This window comes from Drosophila suzukii, chromosome 2R (assembly GCF_043229965.1).
Source record: "Drosophila suzukii chromosome 2R, CBGP_Dsuzu_IsoJpt1.0, whole genome shotgun sequence".
In the NCBI taxonomy this organism is placed as follows: domain Eukaryota; kingdom Metazoa; phylum Arthropoda; class Insecta; order Diptera; family Drosophilidae; genus Drosophila; species Drosophila suzukii.
The window spans coordinates 13232412-13245325 of record NC_092081.1 but is presented as its reverse complement, the minus strand read 5'-3'; the positions used below and the strand labels follow the sequence as shown (position 1 = coordinate 13245325).

Here is a 12914-nt window from a genome sequence, read left to right as displayed (position 1 = left end):
TTTAGCGCATCCGCCTACGAGTGCACTTAATCACATGGAAGAGCAACCAACTGGCGGCCTGATGCTCCTCCGCCTTTTGGGCACGTACGCAGCGCCAAGTTCCGAGTTCCAGAAGATGGGATAGGGGATGGTATAGGATGGGTCCACAGGTAGTATCCAGCGAGACCGTAAACGATGCCAAGTGGCAAGCGACAGGCGACGAGCGACAAACGGCTCCATCCAGTCCGGCGGATTCTACGGAAAAGGACAGACTCTTCAGATGACGAGAAGATGCTGCTTCATGTGCTAATTGCGCTGTCAAGTCAAGTGTGTGCGACGAGCAGCAGCAACATCAGGACTAGCAACAGCAACCAGCAACCAGCAACATCAACAGACCCACAGACGGAAGCAACAGCTCAAAGGCCACCCACAAACAGATATATACAACCATATACATATAATATATATATCATATCATCCCAATGAGCAGGCCATTAGGCGTTGTTTGAGAGCAGGGCTAAGAGAAAAATTGTTGCATACTTTGCGCGGCCGCAAGAAGAGCGTTTTGGAAAACACGGTTTTGCGCGCTCTCCACAAACTCTCCGGCATTTTCTCATTATCCGCCGGCAACACAACAAGAATTTTCCACCAGCGCACAAAAACGCCCGCCGAAATTAAGTAATATAGTACGCTGTGCTAAGGATTGTCAGCACCCAGCCCTTTCGAATCAATAAACCATCGAACACACAGCCTGTTTATCATGTTCTATGGGCTTTATTGACTGCCTGCCTTCGCTTGGATCCAACATTTTTATCGAAACGAGTGGCGATAAGCGCCGGCAAGTCGCCAGCAGACAAGAGACGAGAATTTCCCGGCCAGCAACTGCCACTGGGCAAAATCGATTTTTCCAGCCCTCGCCAAAAACAAACATAACACGAGCAGCAACAATTGCTGTTGCTGCTGCTGATGTTGCTGCTGCTGCTGTTGATGTTGCTGCTGCTGCCATTGCAATTGCTGCTGCTGCAGGCAACGTGGGTGAGAACACAAGTTCGGGCCGTGGAAAATTGCAATGGTTGCCGACGGCCAGAGAAAGCTGCAAGCTAATTGCAATGCAAACAGCAACGCAGTTGTAAACATCAAAATGTACTCTTAAATATGGCATTAATCGTAAAATGCATTAACAATACATTCGAAAGTACAACAAAAAAATATTAAACCATAAAACACATAACAATTAAATTTTCCCAAATAGAGATTATTAAATTTGTTAATTTTAAATTCCATTAAAAAGAGAAAACCATTTTGAATTCTTGAGTAGATACTTAGTAAATATATTTGAAATCCTCAAAGCTTATAAACAAAAATGCTAAGTGAAGTTCTTCGTTATTAAGCATTAATGAAATCGTAAAGAAAACTTTTACAGAAAACGTGAGGAGAATATAAATATTTGATTTTCCCCATTTCGGCATGAAATTTATTTCCTATGAAGTAAACACAACACAACCTTTTGTTCTTGGGGAAATAAAACAATCTCGGGTGTTCATTTAAAATGCTATCTATCTATCTATGCATTGATTTCCAGGTTACATTTCCAGCAATATTGAATAGTAAAAAACAAAATCAGCTCGCTCTATTCCCGATAAAACTGAACGATATCGTGGACAGCCTCACAATCGCGACTCCCCGATAAGCTCCATGCAATTCGGGCACTTCAACCCCCAATTCGGAAAAACTTTATCAGAATCAGCGCAGCAACTACCACCACCTCTACCCCGGACTTATCAGCAAGGCCAGCCGCCCCGAACGCCCAGGGCCACCCATCGAAAAAAGTACATGCAAGGGATCAGAAAGCGGGAAAAGGTGGTGATGGCGATTGGGATGGTGATGGTGAGGGCTGATGGAACGGGTGCCGAGTTCTGTGAGCTGGGTGCCCGAAAACACGCAGTAATACGGGAATACCGTCTGATAAGGGTGGCTAGAGTGGATCACCCACCCAACGAGCTTTGTGAGCTGATGGAGGTGGGATCTGCACTGGAAAATACTTATTAGAACTTGAAGTCTATTTTAAAAAACAGTATGGATGTGATCATCAGCTAGAACTTACAAAGAGTCACGAGGAGCTTAAGAAGATCAAAGATAACTTAAGTTTATTTTTATCAGGGCAGTGAACCCTTCCGAACCCAGTTCAAATATTTTTTAAAAATGAACCGAATCATTAACTTGAGCAAATATTTATTTTGTAAGTAAACCAGAACTGAATTGAAATTATAATTTAACAAATTGAGATCAGATCAAAAAAAAAAAAATGTTTCGTGCCTTTTTTTCTTCTAATTGACAAACATTGTTGGAAGTACTGTGTTCATATTAACATTTTGTGCTTATTAAGGGAAAAAAAAATTTTTTTTTTAAATACCCAACTTTTTTGTTTATATTACTAAAAAGCAATACAAATAAAATTGACACTGTTTGGTTAAACAAAATATTTTTTTTACTTTCGTTAAAACTTTTTTTGAAACTTTTCCAGCATATCGACGAACCGGTTCACAATCCGGAACCTTCTTTATCGTTTAGTTTCGAACTCCGAGCGGAACCAAAGCCAACATAATATGAATTTGTATACATTTTTTGTATATCTTTCCTGGTAGTTTTCTTCAAAAACTTTAGTCGCTAAAGTTTAGTGGCCAACATGATATGGATTTATATAAATTTTTCCTATATCTGTCCTGGTAATTATCATTAAAGTTTAGTGGTAAAAATATCTAATCATTTTTTTAGGTATGGTACTAGAAATAATGACAAGATTTCTTGATAAGCTAATTAAATTGAGCAATATTTTATTGAACGATTATCAGTTGGACAGTATGAACATCATGATACAAAGTGTTAGTTTTAGAACCGATCAGTTATATTTTTTATCTTATCTATTACCGATTTAGAACTCTTTTTTTGTAATATCCAATAGTTTGTGGTACTCACCCTAGCATGCATGTGCACATCGTTCTCCCCGGGCTGCTGGACTCCGGTGCGGATCTTTTTGTTCTGCGGCCCCTCGGTGACGACTATGGTGGCCCCCCCTCCGCCGGCGCCGCTGGCGCCACTGCCATTACTAGCGCCGTTGTAGGGCATTGTGGTCGCCGTTGCGAACTGGAGCGAAATCTCGGGGCTGATTAAAGTTTGTTGGTGTAGAATTTTGGCGGATTTTTGAGGCCTGAGCCCAGTGGTTGCGCGAAAGATATATTTAAGTTACGTGCGACGAAGCCGCGCGAATTTCGAGATCTTGGGGGTAAAACGCTTTTAAAACGCGCGCGCGATTTCTTGTTTTGTATTTTCTTGTGGCTTACACTCGAATCTCTTGGGCGAGAAATGAGTTGTAAATGTTTACTTTGTAATTGGTGTTGAATGTGGGATGTTTGGGTTGTTGTTGTTGTTTATATGACGGTGTGGCTGTGGACTCTTCTCATTTATTTACTATTCTCGCTTCAACTTCCTTCTTTGGCGCTGTGTAAAACACTTTCAACTTTTTATTGCACTTTTGATTTGCGTGATAAATTTTCCGGTTTCCTCTGAATGTTCTTCTGAGTTGGATTTACCAGCTGCAAGACGAATAAAAGAGAGAAAACAAGCGGTGAGGTCTTTATTAATAAAAAAAAAAAGAAAAGCGAATCGAAACGGGGAAAAAGAATTTCGTTGCTCATTACGACTGCAGGAGAAACTTGGGCATTAAATTGCATTTCAAATTTCCTGCTATTCCCAGGATAACACTTAAGCACGATTCGCAGCTTGAATGTGTCGTGAAAATAATTTAAATGTTTTGGGGCAATCAAGGGGAATTAAGTTTATAATTTATTGTCGAAAAAAACCCCTTATCTTAATGGAGCTACATTTATAATGGGTTTCTGATAAAAATAGAGATTTTTATCAAAATAAATATAATTTGAGTAACCATTAAAGGATTATATTTGCAAAATTTAATTTGAAAGTGAAGAACTATAATTTAAATGATTCAATTTCGTTGAGGGAAAATTAAATGCTTTAAAGATTCTAAACGATTTAATATTCATATGAAAGGAAAATTTGTCTTTCTTTTATAAAACCAGACATTTGGAATCAAGCTGACCTTTTACTATGTCTATTTTAGAACTTGAAAAGGAACCTCTATTATACCATTATTTATAGAACTATAACTAGAACTAGGAACCATTTCTTATCGGAGTCTAATTGGGTTAATTATACGGCGTCCCAAGCGGAGAATGACGAAATAGAACAATTATATTTTTATGGGAAATTTGGTCGAAATACATAACGGGCCATCTATACAAATGACAATCCATAATGCGTTCTAATTGGAAAGGTAAGGCAAGGGCATTAATCAAAGAACAAAACAAAGAGGAAAATTCTGAAACAACCCTCGGAAAGTTGTCAAAAACAGATGGAAAAGCAGCGAAAAGCGCCGGCAAATGACAAAGCGAAAACGGAAACGGGGAGAAAACAGAAAGTGAAGGAAATGAATATGCCCGAAATGTCAGGACGAAGAAAGAGAAGAGGCAAAGAAAGAAAGGACGAACAGGAGGCGCAAAGAGGACGGACGGAGAACTGTCAGAGAAGCGAAAAAGAAGTGCTGTGAAAATCGCGTAAAAGTAAACTTGAAAAACTTTTTCGGCCCGCTTCGAGTACAACCCTTATGGAAAATGGAAAATGCCCCGCACACACACACAGACACAGCACACACACACGGACGGACGGCTGACTTTGTTTTGTTTGTGGGGGTGGATTTTTCATTAATGGAAACTGAACGGCAAAACTGAACGCTGAACTTTGTGACGTGCGCTTTTCTATTTTGTTTTCATATGCGGCGGCGATTGTTATTTTCCCGTTCGTTTCCCATTTTTCGCTTACAAAATGGTGGAGCGCGGCAACAACAACAACAATGCAAAATAGCGATAATTTTGACTGCACACACACACACACGTATGTAAATCAATTTAGCAAATTGGAAATTTTTGCCTCTTATCTCAAGTCTTTCACTGTTTTTTTCTTTTGTGTATTTTTGTAAGTAGTTTTTTTGGTGTTTCTGAATTTAGTCCTGCAATCACATCATTTGATTTGAAAAAAGAGCGTGCTGCGAAAGAACCGCTAAGTGGACGAACTGCACTCTGAGTGGGGAAATGTGCGACTGTGCACCTGTCAAAAGGGAAATTCAGACTGGATGACAGTTCGGCGGCAGAATGATTGTCACCATCCTCTTCTATCCCCAACTTACTTCCGAAAAAACTGCGAAACAACTTGGCAACACAGACGCACACGCACGGACAGGAGGAAGAAACGCGAGATGATGGGACTAAGTGAAATTTTCTAACGGTCGCAAGGAGCTTTTCCGACTCGGATTTTCTGAGTTTTTCCACTTCGACGCCGAGCTGGCGAATGTCAGTCAAATGCAAGAAGTGGAAACCTGTGAGCGAAGTGGAAACCGAGAGAAAGGCCAGAAAGAGACGGCTATAGCGAGAGAGAGAGCAGTCAGGCGCAGAGAGAGCATTTCTCTAAGGGTTGCAAGGTGTCCAAAAAAAGAGAGAGATAGAGAGAGAGAGAGAGTGTTGCAACTGCAACACTAATTTTTTAACACTGCCACGCGCCTGTTTCTCTCTCTCTCTCTTCGACACTCTCCCTGCGAGCGGGAGAGCGCTACCTTTTTGCCTGGCCCTTTTGTGCTGAATTTTCGTGGGTGGCAAAGGAAAAATCTTCCGGTTGTTCTTATTCAACAAATGTTGTTTCTGCTTTTGCACACACACTGCTTTTTCCACACTAGCACACACACGCCTGCACCACACAGTCGCACACATACACACACACACACAGTCGTAACGGCTCACTTTCACCGTTAGCGCCAGCTTTTCTTTTTTACCTGGCCTTTTCGCTGCGCTTTTTGCACTTGTCTCGTTGTTTATTATTTATGCTTTTTCGCAGTCTTTTGGCTTTTATTTTGTTGCTGCCTCTTTTCAGTACACAAACAAATCGCGACGGCGGGCGAGAGTGAGAGAGGGACGGGGCGAGAGAGTGACAGACACAAACAACAAACAAACAACAACTCGCTGCGTGCGGGGGAGCGAGACGACGAGAATCGATAACCGTAGACAAGCGCGTGAAGAAGAGGCAAAATATCAACAACAACAGCAACAACGATAAACGACGCCGCGGAAGTATTTAATTAAGCCAAAGTATTTAATTTAAGCGTACTTGTGTATCTGTGTACGCAAAATGCACGGCACCCACACGAACACACGTATATTCATCAGCTTTTGTTGCTTTGTTGTTGTCGTCGCTTTTCTTTCAGCTACTTCTGCTGCTGCCGCTGCTTCTTCTTCCTCTGTTTCTCTGTTATTTTATTTTATTTTTTTTTTCGCTACTGGGAAGCAATTTCCAACCGTGCACAAAGTTTTAGCTCGAAGCTCGAAGATTGTTTGAGGTTGCGAATGGCAATTCACCGAACGCCAAGCAAAACCGCGGATACGGTTTTCTCTCTTCTTGCCGCCGCGGCAGCGACGTCGGCAGAGGCCATTTTCTACCGTCTCGCTCTCTTACCCGCTGTTAACCGCTTTTCTCAGTTCACGCAGAATGTTAGCCGCATACAAATCGGCCTGTTAGGCGCTTTTCTCACTCCACGCACGCTGTAAATGCTATGTTAACCGCTGCAACTGCTGAGAAAATGAGAGCAGCGGTCGCCAACCGCTCTGCGTCGACGTCGGCGTCGCTGTCGTTGCACTGTGGTCAAAGTTAGGCAATCAATGGTGGTTTACAAGAATTTTTGATAAATCTTAATTGCGCCATATTATATAATTAACAAAAACGTATATTGATTTTCTGAATTTCTTCAAATTTTTACTATTTACCTGTTCATTACCTTTATTATAAAAGAAAACTAATGGTATCAAATCGACAGAAACTGAACAATTTATTTGTTTTAATTTTCCAAAAATCCGCAAAAAAATTAAGAAAAAAAGGCTTATTAGGTTTTAATTTTTGCTAATTAATTTTAACTGAAATAATAAACAAATTTTATCTGCAAACCAATTTCACCAAAAAATAAATTGATTTGTGTTATTGTAACCACTGTGCGCTGTTTCCACGTCGTAATGAGAAAATGAGAGCATTATATTTTTGTTTTACTTTTGTAGGAGCGAGACAACCGCAAATGCTGATCAATATGTGCAAGCGGTGCAGCAATATTAAATGCGCTTGTAATCATCCTCTCTTTGCAACTGCGCGCATCAGATACTTTTGGAGAAAGAGTTACAGCAAAGAGTACAACTTACGGCGCTACTCTTTCGCTCTTACAGCCGCGCGCATATCTCACGGATTCAACCAAAACGAACGCACACGCACACAGCCAGAGAAAACGCAAGTGCTGGCAGCGGAGAGAGAATACTTGTTCTCTTTCCCTCTGCGGGCGTTGTAATGGGCAACTGCGAATCTCAGCAGCGCACAGTGGGACATGCACGCAATTTATTCAGCTATCCTTACTAGAAGTTATAATTAAACCCACTTTGATTCTGAATGTGTTATTTTGTTATTTTTATTTTACTTCCCAAAATAGTTTAATTTAAAAATGATACGTTAGCAAGAACTAATATTAAATATCTAATTTATTTACACTTTAAACATATAGTTTATTCAAATAACAATTTGTAAATATCTTACAAAATCTCTAAGGTTCATAAAGTAATTATTTGTAGTAGGTAAAAATAAATATATTCAATTTGATTATAAAAGTTTAATGGTCACATCTTATTTCCAATTATGTATCTTCAAGATATCTTTATCCAACTGCATTTCTAAAGAGAATCATGAAAGAGAGCAAATTGTCTCTTACAGTACACTTACTTACCCAGGCGCAGCCAACAAATTTGCCGAAATCGTTTTGTTGGCCCTTGGAGAAAAGTTGTGATTAAATCACACCTTGTCTAATATCATTCGGGGGCTGTACACGTAGTGACGAAATGCACTAGAAGGCAGGAAGAATGCCGCAATAGAAAATTATGGTGTAGAAATGAAGCAAAAATATTTGGGAATGGATACAAAGTTGTATATAGGGGAGCGCTAAAGGGCTGTCCATATATTACGTAATCATAGTTTTCAGGATTGTGGACTCCGCTCCCCTCATATTATCAATTTATCACCCCCAGATATTATAACTATTGTATGTTGAAGGTGCGACCTCATTATAAGGTGTTTTTGGTTGATAAAACATTTTTAAAACATTTAACATATTCTAATGAAATTGGTATTTGTGATTGAACCCGTACAAACGTCTACGTTTCAGGAACTTTGAAAGCTAGAACGTTGGGATTAGGCATGACAATGTTTGCCATACATAGATATCGGTCAATATCTACCGATGGCTTTTTTTGTTATTTACTAACAAATTAAGGTTTACATGGTCAGTGAAGTTCAGTGGCGAATCCAGGATTTGGTTGTGGGGATTTTTAATAAAACTTTTGTATTGTGGGTGGGGAGTATTTACCCCCAAAACCCCGCTTACCTCACATTCCTATTGCATACCAATGTTTTTTATAATTTTATAAATTTTTGTCGTGCCATAGAATTGAAAATACATCTTTGTAGTGGTGCAGAAAACATCTTTTTTTTTTTTGTAAATTTTTTTAAAAATCTTTGAATTTGTCTGTTTAAGTTCCTGAAGCTTATTTCTGAATTGATGATCTGAAGAGGTAGGCCGAAAAGTGGTCGAGATATTTCACTTTAAGCCCGTTATCACCCGATTCGTAGGACGCCTCCACTTTGGCAAGACCCACAAATGACTTTGAGTGTCCAGGACGTGCTCCGTGTTCGCCTAATGCCAAAGTGCAGCAGCCAAAGCAGCAACAACAGTCAGCTGAATGGTAAACAACATAAACTATTTAGTCTATGAGTGGGTGGGTGCGTGTATGTCCGGGGCGGGCTTTTGGGGTGGTGTACATAATGGGTGCCAACCGTAGTAGTCGAAGGTCCCTAGACCGTAACCGCACTCCTCGGTAATGTTTGTGTCATAAAGTATGGATTAAACCGTATATTGGTACATGCATACCGCTGTGGGCTTCAACTTATCGTGGAACACCGCACTTGTTGCAGTTTTCCAGTGATTTCGCGATAATCTCCATATGGTAACCTTGCTGCCATCAGTTGGAAATTGAGATAATAATAAGTAGTTGGTTAAACGGCTTAACAATATACAGTCGAACTTCCAAGGATCAATCCTTCGTCTCTTAAGTAAAAAGTTTGAGTTACAAGGACTAGGTAAAAAATATTTTTTTCTTTGTAAATGTTGATACGTTTATTCAGAAATAAATTTAATTTAATTTAATAAAATTTGTTCCTGGAAAAACTCGACCCATGTAAGTCAAAACGAGCGAGGGACTTAATGTTGGTTATACAGAAAATTTGAGTAGCGGAAGTACGTTTTTGGGAAGTTCGACTGTACAAGCAAAAGAACATTACTAATCGAAAATTCATAATATACTTATCGGCTTTGCCTGTAAGGAAATTGTGTTCCATCCCAAAAATATGCAATATTTTTGGTTTCTAAAACATGGAGGTTGATCAGGAAAAATATGACTCATGTTCATGAAGAGGAAGAACACATGGCGCCTTGATTCAAAAATATTGAATTTTTGAGCTAGATAAAAGTGTAGGAACAGAGAAAAAAAGGGGGAGAAGGTCGCAACATTTTTAAAAAGATAAATGGGTAATAATGGCGCCGTTCATGAAATGTCTTCCCATCGATGATGCTTTGTAAAAATACTATACCCAAATCAGCAATATTACGCTTGAGCTGCAAAAACCGGAGAACAATTATATAGAACTTTTCATATTTTTGGATCTTTACTTGTTTAAATCCTTATAACAGGAGGAGAAACGAAGGCTACACAGATTTAAGATGACTGCGTGATGTTGAGCAACCAGATTCGGATCATGGAGTAGCTGCAGTGGAATAAATGCTTTCAATTAACGGATTTTCCCTGATCTAATTCGACAAATACCTACACTTTAGCCACTTTTCAACTCAAGTAAGGTAAATCTGCTTAAAAGGGCACTAAGTAAGTGGCCTGTTCTGGCTGCCAACTTTCACTCGACTTCTGGGTTGCATCCACCATATGCGCCCCCACTTTAAGACTCCTTTAATGCCCGCGCACGCAATGTGTCCCCCAGCAGGATGCATCCCGGGAGTAACGGGAGTAACGGCTCCCAGTTCTCGGAAGGCCGATAAGCCGACGCTATCAACGCCTTACATCCGCGCGTGTCTTGGCGATGGGATTTCCCTTTCTCCGAACTCTCCACTCCGCATCTCCCGCTTCCTGCATCCGCTTCCGCTGCATCTGCCGGAGCTTGCTATCCTGTTTTAGCCAGATTTACAACCAAGCGAACTCCTCGAATTCCGTAGCTGCACAGAGAAAAAACTTATTAGTACAATACAATAAAATTAAACAGAATATCTTACGATTTCAGGTTCTTTCTGAAGTTGCATAGAAGAATTTAATGTATTATAAAGGTTCAAAGAATATAATTGTTTGTATTTTTACACACAAAATATATTACTCAAATCACTAGGGTTTTTGAATCACCCTTTAATATAATTTTAGGTGTCTAAAAGTAGGCAACAATATATTATAAACTGTTAGATACAATAAATTCGTTCAGAAAGACAACTATCCTTTATTCACTGAATCATTTTAGAAACCTGAGATTACATTTAAAATTTATTTCAAAACCCTAGTGATATGTGTGGCACACATTGTTGAAAATTCATATTTTAAACCACCACTAAAATATGATATTGGGATCCCGAGATATAAAGTAGATTGTTCATGTCTTTGTATTTTTTGTAGCCATATGAAAATATTTTTTTTAATAGACACTTTGATAAGCATCATAAATTGTTTGATGTAAAATTTGTGTTTTCTAATTGAAACGCGATAGATTTTACTTAAGTGTTCCAAAAATTATGAACAAGGAATATTGTCATGACTCAATTTTAGATTTCGATGAGAAACCTATTTATTGGCTTAACTTTAAGCCATGTTCCCATTTATTTTTAAGTTCTGTATAAATATTTGACATACTTACAAATATTTTTACATATTTTCCGCACCTTTTTTTCTCTCCATGTAAATGTGAGAGTTTGTTTATCTGCGGCCCCGCCGGAAAGTGAAATGCTTATGGAAGCGTTCTGCTGCCCCAGCCTCCCAGCTATTTGACCTTCTTCGGCGCATTTGCCATGCAAAATTTAATATATAACCGTAAGCTGGGCTCCCTGCTAATTTGCCAGCTGAAGAATGCTCGAAACCATCTAATGCAAGTTCCGAATGCGGGCTCGAGTGTGTGTGTGGAATCCTCTTTTCCGGCTCTTAGCTCACACAGATACAAGTGCTTCCAAAAAGATAAACAATGAAGTCTTGACCCAGTTGAGAGTTGCTTTTTGCGCTGCCCTTTGTCATCATCATCCAGCGTGGGTGGTGCCAAATCCACCAACTTTACATACAAAAACGGACGCTTACCGAAATTGAGACAGCGACCGGGGTTACGTGGTAGGGGCGTCCTAACCCGATACATTTTCCTTAAATTTTTTGCTTTGCTCCCTTTTTTTTTTTGGCTGGTTGATATGGGGCAAAGTGCAGTCAGACAGTCATTGGATCATTTGTCTTGGCATTGTTGCTTTTTCCTCCAGATTTCTTTTTCGGTCTTCTTTTTTTGTATCAAGAGTTGAACGACAATGCGGGTATTTCTTCAGGCATCTCAGTTCAAAGCATCAGAGATAGGAAGGAAGTAATTTTATAGATACTACCTTTTACGTACTTACTGAAAAAATATTTGGAGTAATACAATTTATTCATGTTCAAGACCGAAATATTATTTTTTAAACACGTTTAAATTGTTTAAACAAATTATAAAGATTTCTTTGTTTAAATAAGGTTCAGCCAGTTGGTACATATTTTTTTTCCTTACAATACTATAGCATCAAACGCCTTTAAGGAGAATTTATTTTGGAGTTTTTAAATATTACTGTAAATTAGCACTAAATAATATAGGGCAAAACTAGCAGTTAAAAGTTTACACATATACAAAACGCTTGTTTTCAAAAACTAATTATTTAAAAACATTAAAATGTTTATAGATTCAACAATGTTCAGTAGCTGAATTCGTTTCCAAGGTATGTGTAAATTAAAAAGCTAATTGCGGTTTTCGACAAATTTCTATTTTAAAATATAGACCGTGTGTATTTAGTCATCCAAAAGTAATAAAAATTGATGGACCATGCAGTACAAGCTGGCAACAAACTTAAAACAGCACCAAAGTTTTTCTTATCATAATATAACCAAAATTTAATATACAGTATGTTCGTTTTGAATTTAAAATGTTTGTTTATCATTATATAATCCTAAAATAATATGCAGAATGTTGTTTTTGAATTAAAAATGTATTAACAAGTCTTAAAAAATTTAACAATTTAATTTCATTAAGAGATTTATTCGACTACACTTGTTGAATTCATAGAATATCGTTTATAAAAACGTTTAAATAACGTTTGCGCTGAAAAAAAAAACAATTATTTTTCCCTTTTTAGTATAAATTAGCAGACAATGTGTTCATTTACTACTCAACAATCTGACCGTAGGGTGCCACATTTCCCCCTGACCGCCCAATTTAAAGCATTTTCACCCAAAATGACGCTCTCGAACGGCCCACACAGATACACCACCACCATCCAACACACACATTTGGATGGCAGGGGCAAAAAAGTTACGAAAGCAAACAGAATCACTGCCCCCTGACTGGAGCTGAATGTTCAGAGCAAATGAAGGTGTCAAAATGACAAGCAGAGACAGCTAAAAAAAAAAGAAAGAACGGAAACGAAGGATGCACACATACACTGAGATACAAGAGGAGTG

The 12914-nt window shown here is 38.8% G+C and overlaps 1 protein-coding gene across 23 annotated transcripts in view; it reads right to left on the bottom strand.

The window, feature by feature from the left end:
* Positions 1–6440, bottom strand: part of sm (heterogeneous nuclear ribonucleoprotein L) — a 109366-nt gene extending 102926 nt beyond the window's left edge. For 11 of the 23 annotated variants that reach the window (XM_017073316.4, XM_017073322.4, XM_017073321.4 and 8 more), the window contains exons 1-2: positions 5879–6438; positions 2956–3572 (exon numbers count right to left, since the gene is read on the bottom strand). In XM_017073316.4, the coding sequence (XP_016928805.1) occupies positions 2956–3105 (150 nt within the window). In that variant the 5' untranslated portion in view covers positions 3106–3572; positions 5879–6438. Of the gene's footprint in view, positions 1–2955; positions 3573–4875; positions 4992–5239; positions 5391–5878 lie in introns of those variants that run through there. The other 12 variants (XM_065863399.2, XM_065863393.2, XM_070995188.1 and 9 more) reach the window with 7 other exon arrangements.
* Positions 6441–12914: the final 6474 nt, after the last annotated feature.